The sequence below is a fragment of the Panicum virgatum genome, chromosome 6K, assembly GCF_016808335.1.
Source record: "Panicum virgatum strain AP13 chromosome 6K, P.virgatum_v5, whole genome shotgun sequence".
NCBI lineage: Eukaryota > Viridiplantae > Streptophyta > Magnoliopsida > Poales > Poaceae > Panicum > Panicum virgatum.
Window position 1 is genome coordinate 46,251,223 of NC_053141.1, and position 13,149 is coordinate 46,264,371.

General features: G+C 45.0%; 1 protein-coding gene and 1 long non-coding RNA gene across 5 annotated transcripts; one reads left to right on the forward strand and one right to left on the reverse strand.

The window, feature by feature from the left end:
• Positions 1-313: 313 nt before the first annotated feature.
• Positions 314-11,390, forward strand: LOC120713043. 4 transcript variants are annotated; one of them, XR_005691161.1, is made up of 8 exons: positions 314-371; positions 974-1,069; positions 1,605-1,682; positions 2,362-2,530; positions 2,622-2,754; positions 10,597-10,674; positions 10,759-10,874; positions 11,054-11,390. It is a non-coding gene; the product is annotated as an uncharacterized LOC120713043 (long non-coding RNA). The 4 variants fall into 4 exon arrangements; XR_005691159.1 differs by having other exon boundaries at positions 10,759-11,390; XR_005691162.1 differs by having other exon boundaries at positions 2,655-2,754; positions 10,759-11,390.
• Positions 11,391-11,801: 411 nt separating this feature from the next.
• Positions 11,802-12,866, reverse strand: LOC120713569 (mexicain-like). The gene has a single exon (XM_039999503.1). It carries the CDS (start codon positions 12,864-12,866, stop codon positions 11,802-11,804), a length of 1,065 nt encoding a protein of 354 aa, XP_039855437.1.
• Between the last annotated feature and the right edge of the window lie 283 nt (positions 12,867-13,149).

Consider the following 13,149-nt stretch of genomic DNA (forward strand, 5'->3'; position numbering starts at 1 on the left):
TGGCGGCTCCGGACCTCCCGGTGGTATGTTGGTTCCACTGCGTGGGAGGTCCGGATGGACGCGGGAGGTCCCGGACCCCTATGGGGGGTCCGAGGCCTCGGCTGTCAACTCGGAGCTTCCCTTTCTCATGGACATGTGGCGTCTCCGGGCCCGTCCCCAAGCGGGGAGCAGGTCCGGGGCCGTTGGCCCGGCGAGGTAAGGGCCTAACCCGTGGGGCCCGGCTGCTCCGCCCTTTACCGCGTAGTCACAGATGACTACGGGAGCCTTGCCATGCTGCAATAGAAGTGGGTATCCCTGCTACAGGGTACCGACAAGCAGCAGCTGGCCAGCCCCTGTGCCTCTCTTTTCTGGGCAGAACAACAGCCCCAAAGGTTGTTCTTCCCTCCCCCTTTCAATTCTGCTTGGTGTGTAGTTCTATTAGGAGTATTATTGAACCTTCCGAGTGGTGATTTAGCCTTGTTTGTGAGTGTGTCTAATGTATGAAGTTAATTGCTTGATGTGTTCGTATAAAGATTAAATAATTGAATCTCCTAGTTATGCATGACTTAGGGATAGTTTTTATCTTTGTTTATTTATGTCACTATTTCAGAATATTTTGTTTTAGGTAAGGATCATGAGCATGACTTAGTAGAATTTGGTTTCTTTCCTAAATATACTTCCTGATGAATGAAAAGGAGATGAAGTCTAGGAATCTGGTTGTTTTATTTATGCTTGCCTTTGTGTAAGTAATTGCCTTGCAAGGATCATGAGAGCCTTTGTGTAAGTATTTCCATCTTTATTTACTTTTTCATGTCTCGTGTTCCGGATGAAAAATGCTAGTACACGTCTAGTAATTTCACCTTGTTGTAGTTGAACCCACATATTGAACTAAGTGCAAACCTCTTGCAACCTCTGCGGAGCCCCTCCCCGGCTCCGGCAATCTTTGTTTTTGTTTTCTTGGAAGCTAAGATTGGTGTTCTTGTGGTGGTTGCAGGCATCTTCTTGGGTTCGTGCTGTTCTTCGGCCTCACCCTGGTGCATCTTGGTCAGTACTTCCCACAGGTGTCCGATCTGATTGGGCACGTCTCTTGGTGAGCTACTACTCAGATTTTTGCTACATCATGCTTGGCTTCTGATTCAAGAGCCCATGATTGTTGTGAGTTTGTACTGAAACTTATGTGCAAGTAAAAATGCCCCGGTTCTGGTTAGATCCACATGAGTAGGAGATCCTGTCTGCTGCTTTGAATGCATCAACTTTTCTATACTGGTGTGTTGCCCTTTATTTGTTCTGTAGTGCATGATATAATGATACGGAAGGCAAGGTGGGTGAGCTTCCGATTGCATAGATTTGGTGAACCTTGTTAGATACAGCTTTCTCTTGTGGTGCCTTTTCTCTGGTCCCCACCATGAAAAGGCTCAAATGTGCTGTTGCCTGTTGCTTCACTTCATCACAGCAAGTTAATTTCCGTCATGTGTTTGGAGTTGGAGGATTGAATTGTGGTCTAGTGATGGGATCATCCTCACATGCATGATTTCTATTATGTTGTGGTGCTACTACTATGACTTCTCTATTCTTAAGCTATTAAATTACATGAGCAGGAAATGCTAACTATCTATTTTTCTCAGCACTGGACAGCTATCCAGGAATTTCTGCGCCATTTTTGGTCATCATATCCTGTAACCAGTGCTGTCCTTTATAATATGGTATGTCATCAACAACTCAAGTATATTGTCTTCGTGGTAACTGTGAGTTAGGAATGCTCTAGTTTCAAGTCTTTGCGCCAACTGTAGTTATGTTAGTGGTTTTGGTAGGTTAATTAGGCAGCATCTTGATTAACTTTAAGCGCGTATTGCCCATGATGTGTTCTTAACTTGAGGTGATGTTTGAAATGTTGTAACTTGAGGTGATGTTGTAACTTGTTGTATGTGATTGTACGATGTTGTATAATTTTTCTGTGATTTTTTCTATATTTTTGGTGCTTTATATGATTTTTTCTGACTTATTTATTTTTTAATTAAAAAAATTATTTTCGGCGGTTTTACTGTAGCCGCCGAAAATTAGGTATTGTTTTCGTCGGTTTTACTGTAGCCGCCGAAAATAAGGAAAAGCTGCCGAAAATAGCTTACTTTCGGCTGTTTTTGGCCGCCGAAAGTTGTCTACTTTCCTGTAGTGCTTTCTAACGGTTTGGTTTGGGTTTCCACTCTAGTCTACCCCAACTTGTTTGGGACTAAAAGGCTATGTTGTTGTTGTTATGGTTTATGAGATAACCCAGTGTACTATTTCTCCAGCAACTTTGAGAGCATGCTGTCTCCGAAATGAATCAACTTAGAATTGTAAAAATTGCTTTCTCAACTCATAGTGATGTTTACATGTTTGAAAAAGACAAATATAGTATACCAACCAATGTCGCTGCCTCTCTGCGGCGGGCGGGCGGCCTCTAGACAACCGGCAGCTCGGCCTCTGGGTAGCGTCCAGGTCCAGCGTTGTCTCATCACCTCCTTCTTGCAACCGGTAGCTCAGATCCTTCCAAGACAACCACAACATGTTCGTGGTAAGCAACAATGACTGCTAAAACTTTACGATTTGTGGTTTAGGTCAGTTGGATTTCTGAATTCTGATGGAAGAGATGTGCTTGATGGTAGGTCACCTTGACCATCTATAAACTTCTTGTGAAGGATAGCAGTGCAGTGGAGAAGCAGGAGCAGATGTTACCTCAGGATGGAGAAATCATTTAATGTTTTATGTGAAAGCTGATTTGTTTCCTTTTGCCCAAAAGTAAGTTTCTAATGCTACTATGAAGCTTGCATAATTAAAAAAGATTAGTGTTATCATGTCACCTGATGCTATGGTGACTGAAGCTAGCATGACTTAAATTGTGATTAAACCCAAATTTAGTGATTGGCTGATCGCTGGATGGTGAAGCAACTAGTTCAGCTTTGTTCTCGTAGCCCTCCAATATGGAGCTACATTGTCATCTATGTGTTGGCTGAGGGACAACTAGAGATTTGCTAATATGGCTGATGTTGGCCCTCTTTCTGGTGTGGCCTGGAGAATCTCTAGGTGGTCGTGAAGCGGTTCTGGTGGCGCCTCTAGTTGCATCTAATAAAAAAAAGCGCATACCCAGTGTCGTAGGCTTCCCGCACTGTGCGGGGTCTGGGGAAGGGTTGTCTTTAAGTCTCAAGCCTTACCCACACAAATGTGTAAAGGCTGGGGCTTGAACCCGGGACCTTCCGGTTACAGACGGTAGGCTCTACAGCTGCAACAGACCCGCCCTTCTAGTTGCATCTAATAACTTAGCCAATAGTAAAAACCCTGCAGGCAACCACAAATGAAACACAAAATGTCTGCGACATTGTAGCTTTTGCAAAATTATTGCATTCAAATTTGAATTTGGTAGCTTTTCTTGTTAGAATTAGCCAGGCTTAAACATTAGAGGCTAATAACCCAAGATCTTAACATAACCTAGTTCATGACAAATTAATCTAATGCGGAATAAATGGCAAACATTATACCAGCGTTAGCAGTAGCAGCAGCCATTTACGCCTGATCCGTAGAGGAAGTAGGCGTTCTTGTCGGTGTAGGGGCTGCAGCAGCGAATCGACGTCCTCCGGGCGCCAAACAGGAGTGCTTGGCCTTCCAAACCCCTCCAGTGCCCTTAGCGATCAGACTAGCGGTGGCTAGGGTTTTAGAATGACGTGAATGGGTGTTTAAGGTGCTAACCACGACCTTATATTTATAGTCACTGTGGGGCTGGGGGCCAGCCTCTAGAAACGGGCCTAATGGGCCTGCTGATCACAGCCCATTAGGGTTTTATCATTAGGTTTCCTTAATCGCGTTTAGATGGTTTAAACGCTTCCTTAATAGTGAAGATCACAAATATCTTAACTGAAATTTATTTCCAACATTCTCCCACTTGATCGAACGATTAAGGCTAATGTTCGTATCACACTAATGTTCACCCTTAGTAGTAACAGAAAGTACCGGACCAATGCATCGTCAGTAGCTTGATGCACTACTGGGACCCCATTACCCACAGTCTCACTGAAACACCTCGGTAGAACGCTTATTCGTCAGTTGGGAGTCATAATGGCCCTAAACCAGGACCTAAAGACTATCCACCAAACCCATATTAGTAACGTGCTGCTTAAACACATTCGGTGGTAAGCCTTTAGTGAGCGGATCCGCTAACATAGCATTAGTTCTTATGTGCTCAATCTTAATGGTTCGATCCTGGCATCTTTCTTTCACAACACGATACTTAAGGTCAATGTGTTTGGAAGCACCACTTGACTTGTTGTTACTCGAAAAGAATACTGCAGACTGATTATCACAGTATAACGTTATAGGTTCCGTAATGCTGTCAATTACCTTGAGGCCCGGAATAAAATTCTTAAGCCAAACAGCCTGTCCAGTTGCTTCACAGGATGCCACAAACTCAGCTTGCATCGTTGACGCTGCAACTAAACTTTGCTTAGAGCTTTTCCATGATATAGCTCCACCAGCTAACGTGTAGATATATCCTGATGTAGATTTCCTACTATCCACACATCCAGCAAAGTCAGCATCAGTATAACCCACAACTTCAAGGTTATCTGATCTTCTGTATGTGAGCATGAAGTCTTTAGTGCCTTGGCAGTAACGTAATGCCTTCTTGACACCAACCCAGTGGACCTTTCCGGGATTTTTCTGATATCTTCCAAACATTCCGGTAGCAAATGCCAAGTCAGGACGTGTACAGACTTGTGCATACATCAGGCTTCCGACAGCTGAAGCATAAGGTATGTCCTTCATCTCATCTGATTCCAATTGGTTCTTAGGACATTGGGCTTCACTAAACTTATCGCCCTTCGCTAATGGAACAGGTGTGGCCTTACTCTTATCCATATTAAATCTCTTAAGCATTTTCTCAATATATGCTTTTTGAGACAATCCTAGTACTCCTTTGGTCCTATCTCGGTGTATCTCAATGCCCAGAACATAAGAGGCTTCACCAAGATCTTTCATATCAAAATTGGATGAAAGAAATCCATTTGTCTCATGCAGCATACACTTATCGCTGCTCGCTAATAGGATATCATCCACATAAAGCACTAGAATTATAAATTTACCACCCTTTATCTTAGTGTAGATACAATTATCCACATCATTCTCCTTAAATCCGAATTTCTTAATCACTTGATCGAATTTAAGGTTCCACTGTCTTGACGCTTGCTTAAGCCCGTAAATGTATTTCTTAAGTCTGCATCCTAAATGTTCCTTGCCCTTCACAACAAAACCTTCCGGTTGTGCCATGAAGATGATCTCATCCAAGTCACCATTAAGGAACGCAGTTTTGACATCCATCTGATGTAGCTCTAAGTCATAATGAGCCACTAGCGCCATAACGATTCTGAATGAATCTTTCTTAGACACAGGGGAGAAGGTTTCATTATAATCAACCCCTTCCTTTTGTGTAAAACCTTTGGCTACAAGCCTTGCTTTGAATCGTTCGACATTCCCTTTAGAATCACGTTTAGTCTTGTAGACCCATTTACAGCCTACTGGTTTGACTCCATTAGGAATATCTACCAGATCCCAAACATCATTAGAACTCATGGACTTAAGCTCTTCTTCCATGGCCTCAACCCATTTGGCAGAGTTCTCACAGATACTGCCTCTCTAAACAAGTTAGGATCATCAGCTTTCCCAATATCATACATGTCTTCACTTAAGTATGTCTCATAATCAGAGAAAATTGTCTGTTTCCTAGCCCGCTGTGATCTTCTTAATGGTTCAATAGGCTGAGGTGCTAGTTGAGGTGCAGTCTGAGGCACCTCGACAGGGTTCTCAACTTCAGCATTAGACGCCATTTGCTCAGCTTGGTGTTCGCTCGCAGGCTCAGGAGCTACTTCAACAGGCGGAGTAGCGCTAGTACTCTGAACAGAAGGCGTAATCTGAACAGATGGTGTACTCTGAACGGAAGGAACGAACAGCGGCACTAACTGAGGTGTTACTGTTTCCTGAATCACCGGGATGGGAAGCTCAGCCCGTATTTCTTCAAGATTAATTTCCCTCCTCGGAAAGCTCCCACTGATTCCTGCATCCTCTAGGAATACAGCCTGCCTGGTCTCAACGAACTTAGTGAAACGATCAGGACAGTAGAATCGGTATCCCTTAGACTTATCAGGGTATCCGATAAAATAGCAGCTCACCGTTTTATCATCTAATTTCTTTTGCTGTGGATTAAATAACTTAGCTTCGGCTGGACAGCCCCACACACGCAAATAATTAAGCGATGGTTTCTTCCCAAACCACAACTCATAAGGTGTTTTTGGCACGGATTTGGAAGGAACACGATTAAGTATGTGTGCAGCTGTTTTTAATGCTTCCATCCACAGCTCCACAGACAAAGTAGAATAACTAAGCATGCTACGTACCATGTCCATTAGTGTACGATTACGACGCTCAGCAACTCCGTTTTGCTGTGGTTTGCCCGGCATACTGTACTGGGCCTTTATACCATTCTCTTCAAGATACTTAGCGAATGGTCCAGGTACTTGGCCGAATGGAGCATGTCTCCCATAATATTCACCACCTCGATCCGATCTCACTAATTTAATAGTGACATTATGCTGATTTTCCACTTCAGCCTTGAATATTTTGAATTTATCTAATGACTCGGATCGATCACGAATGGGGTAAATATAACCATAACGAGAGAAGGCATCTGTGAAAGTAATGAACGAGTCAAAACCATCAACAGACTTTACTGGGAATGGGCCACAAATATCAGTATGAATTATTTCTAATAGGCCCGAACTCCGAGTAGCTCCTTTCTTAATTGTCTTAGCGAATTTCCCTTTAATACAATCAATGCATTGTTGATCTAAGTCTGAGAGATCTAATGAATGGAGTATCTCTTCTCTTATGAGACGCTCAATTCTCCCCCTCGAAATGTGGCCCAAACGACAATGCCACAATTTCGAAGAAGTCTCATCATCACGCTTACGCTTATGCGATACATCATCCACATTCATTGCAGAATAAACATTATCAAGAGAGAGCAAATAAAGATCGCCTTGCAAATGACCAAGGCCCACACTTAAATTATGAAATTTAATGTTGCACACTGAGTTGCCAAACTCACAAATATGTCCCGACTTATCTAAACGTGAAACAGAAATAAGGTTTCTCTTCAAACTGGGAACATAAAGAACATCATGCAAACTAAGGTTGAAGCCGCCTGGTAACTCCAAATTGAAGCTCCCAATGCCTTCAACCTTCACTTCATTGCCATCAGCCACTCTTAGACTTCGCTCCCCCTCTCTTATAGTTCGGATCGAACTGAATACCTGCAGTGAATTGGAAATGTGCACAGTGGCACCTGAGTCAATCCACCAAGTATTAGGAGAAAAATTCACTAAGAATGATTCATCAATAAAAGATACATAATCAGTAATTGTACCTTTGTTCTTAAGCCACTCCTTAAATCCATGGCAATCCTACTCATGTTTAGGTGACTTGCAGAACTTGCACAGCCTCTCATTAGAGGTCTTCTTATGTGACACGGCCTTGCTCTTATGGCCCTTAAACTTTCTCTTATGTTGCCTGCTGCTGCCAGACTCAGCCTGATGCTTAGGAGTGTTGCTCATGCTAACACGCCCAAAGCGCTCGCTGACCATGTTGACAGCATCTTTCATCCTCTCAGCTTTCTGCCTTTCTTCTTCCTCAACACAGTAGCTAATGAGCTCAGCCATGCTCCAAGTCGCCTTCTGAGTGTTGTAGCTTATTTTGAAGGGATTGTACTGTACTGGCAGAGAAGTCATGATGAAATGCACTAGAAAACCATCAGAGATAGCCATATCCAGTGTCTTCAGCTTATTTTCCATGTCACACATGCTCATAATGTGCTCCCTGATTCCACTTTGCCATCATACTGTGAAGTCAGCATCTTCATGATCAGGGTGCTAGCATAAGTCTTGGAAGAACTCTTAAAGTTCTCCTCCACCTTGGCAAGGTATGCCTTGGCGCTCAGATCATTACCATCCTTGTCCTTATCAGGAATAGCACCACAGATGGCCGGAGTGATCGTGTTCTTAATGATCATGTTGGCCATCCTGTCTGATCTCTCCCACTTCTCAATGGCAGTACGATCACCATTGGGATCAGCGGGCTCTGCTGGCTTGTCTTGACGTAAGGCGAGATCATACTTGCACACAGCAATGGCCACCTGAACATCTTTATACCAGCTGGGGTAGTTGGTGCCATTTAGGGGCTCAATGGACTTCAAGTAGCCCGTCACAGTGTTCACTGAAAATCATGAGAACAATAACTTAATTAAACTCACAATTAAGATGCGCATAAGAAGTATGAAATTAACCCTACGATGGTCTGATTAAAATCATACATAAATTTCAATTTGCAGCGCTCTAGCTCCCGGCCGCTGCAGCCTCATGCGCGCGGGGGGCCCGCAGGCAGCGCCGCCTGGCTCGACGCGCGGGAGCAGTGCGTCGCGCGCGCTGCGTGGGAGCCGGCCGAATCCGGCAGCCTTGCCTGCGCCGCCTCATGCGTGGAGGGCGTGGGCCCGCGCCGCGCCGTGGGAGCCGCCGCGCCCTGCTCTGCAGGTGCGGGTCCAGGCGCTGGGCGTAGCCACGCGCGCGTGGGCACCGCGTCAGGCCCGTGGCCACCAGCGCGGTGAGCGGTGTGGCGCCGCCGCTCCTCATGCGCCACCGCGGGCCCTCCCGCCGGCGCCGCGTGCGCTCAAGCCGCGCGCGGCTCCGTCGAGGAGGCCCTGCCGTGGTGCTCAGTGGGCATACTCATGGCCACACACAGGTAAGTGCTCCTTCAATCTTAGGGTTAGGGTTCATCATGAGATTTGGGGATTTTCTTAATGCGATCTGAAATTTGCAATCCTCTTCTTCTACATGCTTACTGATGCATCCAATCTCATGAATTTGGATCTAATTTGCGGAAATTAACTTAACAGTGGCTTAATTTGGGGAACAGATTAAGTAGCAGTAAACCCTAACCTTAATTGCATAGCTAATCATCAATTTTGTCTCGGTTTAACCATGAATTAGCATAAACATTAATGATTTGCATCTAATCCGAGACACTTAGCATTAACAGATCAAGATTAATCTAAAACTTGACCTAAACCGAATTAGATTAGATCTAATCTCGTGATCAGAAACTTAATTAACCATGATTTAGATCTAATCACGCATGATTAACACATAAAAGCCATTCTGCAGGATCTAATTGCATCTAAAACATGAATCAAACTTAACTGTGCAATAGGATCTAATATGCACAGCTCGTTTGCATCTTAAAACCGACGAAAAAACAGAGGCATGAACATGGCTCAAAATTGACCGTGCATGACTAGGTTAAGACGGCTCATGATACCGATTGTTAGAATTAGCCAGGCTTAAACATTAGAGGCTAATAACCCAAGATCTTAACATAACCTAGTTCATGACAAATCAATCTAATGCGGAATAAATGGCAAACATTATACCAGCGTTAGCAGTAGCAGCAGCCATTTACGCCTGATCCGTAGAGGAAGTAGGCGTTCTTGTCGGTGTAGGGGCTGCAGCAGCGAATCGACGTCCTCCGGGCGCCAAACGGGAGTGCTTGGCCTTCCAAACCCCTCCAGTGCCCTTAGCGATCAGACTAGCAGTGGCTAGGGTTTTAGAATGACGTGAATGGGTGTTTAAGGTGCTAACCACGACCTTATATTTATAGGCACTGTGGGGCTGGGGGCCAGCCTCTAGAAACGGGCCTAATGGGCCTGCTGATCACAGCCCATTAGGGTTTTATCATTAGGTTTTCTTAATCGCGTTTAGATAGTTTAAACGCTTCCTTAATAGTGAAGATCACAAATATCTTAATTGAAATTTATTTCCAACATTTCTGACCACAACTGGCCATGGCAAATACTTAAGAATTGTAAATCACTACCTATTAACCATACGTGAGATGAACCGGCTATCACAAAATCACTTTATCTATACTGTAATTAAGATGCTAGCTTTTTTAACCATGTCTACCATGAACTGGCTAGCCCAAAATCATTGGATAGAAATTGCAAAATTTGCTACAGTCTTTTTTATCATGACTAACGTGAACTATTTTAATCATGATTGAGATCGACCTTGCTATAAAATCATTATATTTTAATTGCAGATTGACACCCTTTTTGTGGTCACAGTTGAGATAGGCTTACCCGGAGATAGGCTTACTAATTGCAGATTGACACCCTTTTTGTTTCTACTTCGTCTCAACTCTCATCCAATCCTAATGTTTAAATATTTCTGCATTGTCATTTCCTATTATCTTGTATTTCTGCAGACCATACACCAAATCCGGCTAATGATGTTCCTCAACACCCACCACCTAATCCTTCACCAGTCAGGGTTTTTTTTTTTTGTATTTTGGACTACTTTTCACATTCAACTATTTAGTTCCTATCCTTCTTTAGAACTGACTATCATGAAATCAATGATCTTTGGCAACCATGTTTTTACTGTTGTCCTTTAATACACCGCATTTGAGCCATATGTTTGTTTTGTTATCTTTATCTACACTCCCTAATTTTTTTATCCAACATGCTGATTGTATCTCATTCTTTTTCAGGTTGGATTCGGGTCAGCGATTGGTCCATATGATGCCTGTAAACCCCCGCAAGATGGTCTTCGTGAGCACCCAAGAGATGTCTGTCCTTGCTTCATCATTTAACTGACCGAATTTCATTTCATCGATGATCTTTATTCTTACTAATTGTTTTTTTTCATCTAGATTCGAGGTACCTCTCCGTCCTGAAGAAAGGCTCCATAATTCCTCTCACTGTAAACTGAATGAGCCCAACGAAGGCCTTAATGATCTCATGAATGATCCAGCTAACCATGGTTCTAGTAAGCCAAAAAAAAACTTCTTTCTTTTTCCATGTCTATTTGATTTGTTTGATATCTGAAAGCACACCATCCATCTGATCGTAGAAGTCAATTTTTCATTCTTATTGGTGAATATGACCTGCACATGGAATTTTCGTTTTTCTATGACTCTCACAACTTTTTATGCCTTTTCGTGCGAGGTGGTGTGGTAAGAAGCGCATCGAATTTGGAGCTAGCGGCTAGCCTCTTGCGGTGACGGACTAGGAGCAGTGTGCTCAATGCTATGTTGATTTGAGATTCTCCACTAGCACGTGGTAGCTTGTTCAAAATGATTTTTGTGATGAATTCGAGATCCTATGCCTAGGATGTGATCGTGTGAAAACAGATGGAATGCAATTTTTTACAATTGTAACCAAACGGTTCTATATTTTCGTGACTATGGCTTTTTATACGAAGCCACAATTGTTCATGGAACCATAATTGGGGATATTGTGTTGATGGTATTATTTTCTAGCAAGATTCTCAGATTTACAACTATGACCATATGTTTCTACGGTGAACAAAGAAATACAACAAGTTCAAAAGCATTGCTCTGTACAGTCCTTAAAAGACATCAATGTTATGTGTAAAAATTTCTAAATATTTATAGGGGCAAAATGGGTGTCCGTCTGTGTAAAAAATTCTTGGTAATCTTACAGTGCAAACCATTTGATGACTAGAGTTTGTAGTGAAAAATTATGATAACAAACATAAAAAAATATGGCCACACAGTTCATGATAGTGACATGTTCCACTTTCCAATAGTTTATACTAGAGTTCATGATAGAAATCCTATATACCAGATCCAATAGTTTATACTGGCTGTATAATTAACTGTATGCATCTCGTATGGAACAACACGCACCCCACACCAAGCTGCTAAAGCACCAACTGCTAAAGCTCCATCAGTCAGAGCCCAATCTCCGGGTAATACCCTCCCTCCTTGAGAATGCCACACGTGCCATCAGGGCTTTTCCCGAAATCGCGCTTCAGCAACATGTATCCGTGGTCTCCCCAGCGCTCTCCGTACGAGTTCTTGATAATGTAGTAGTCAACCCCGTAGCCCACGAGCAGCATCTCATGGTCGTTGTCCGTTCCGCACTCCTTCCCTTCCCCGTGGTACAGACCGCCCTGGTAGTCTTGGAATTCCTTGTTATTGTCTCCAACGGCGATGGAGATAACGACCGGGCCGTTGGTAACTGCCCGGAGCAGTTGGAGTTCGTCGTTTGGCGGCACCGTCTGGTAGCCACGCATGAGTAGGTCCACGCGTGGTGTGGAGCTGGCCTGGCATATGCCATCCGCCGCCGCCGTGTATGGGTAGGCGGCCGCCGACGAAATGCCCTTCCTGCTGACGTAGACAAAGGCGCTCTCGGCGAAGCCACCGTCGCAGCCGTTGCTGTCGGGGTCGCAGTCGATGAGTTCTTGGACTGACAGCTGCAGCGGCTCCCGGTTGTTCTCTCCTTTGATGGCCTGGTGAATCTCCAGCGCCCCCGTCGCGGCAAACGCCCAACAGGAGCCGCAGGTTGCGCCCTGCGACCTGACCGGTCCTAGGCACGGCTGCCCTGATTTGCAGGTCTTGGAGCGCCAGTCCACGGAAAGCGGGAGCGAGAGGGTCCGGTCGGCGCGCCTTTTCACCGGCGGCGGAGCAGTCAGATTGCGCCGGGTCATACGGCAGCTGAAGTCTCTGGTGAACTCGTTGGCGGTGATGTCCGCAAACCCGTTGAGACCCGGCGACACGCCTGCCGCAGCACGGAGGTGCACGCGGCGCACCGTGTCCTTGAACACAGCGAACCTGCGCAGCTTCTCGGCGGGGTCGCGTGCCACGTTGTAGCGCACGCCCCACCGCTCGTACAGGTTCCAGAGCGACTCGTCGGACTTCAGGTCTTCCTCGCCGAACTTGACGCCGCCGGCCGCTGGCTCCAGCTGCGCCAGCAGCACCAGCGCCACGCCTAGCCCGGCGAGCTTCTTCGCCATGCTCAGTTGATCAGTGGTCACTCGCTCACTCTGGAGTCTGGAGTCGATCGGCGATGATGAGCAGAGCGACTGGGCCGAGGCCGAGGGTGGGGGACGAGGTAGGCGACGGGCTGGCTGGCTTCGCCGCTTGGCCTTGGCTAAATATTTGGTGTGTGCTCCCGATCGCTGCTGCGTGTAGACATACTGCTCGTGTGTACACCAGCTTCTTTCTTCTGTGAAGAAGAGAACGCATTTTTTTGGAAAGATAACAAACGCATTTTTTTGGAAAGATAACGCACGCTTC

What these genes read in the sequence shown, in the direction of transcription:
- LOC120713569 (XM_039999503.1), bottom strand. Translation starts at nt 12,866, where the DNA reads ATGGCGAAGAAGCTCGCCGGGCTAGGCGTGGCGCTGGTGCTGCTGGCG.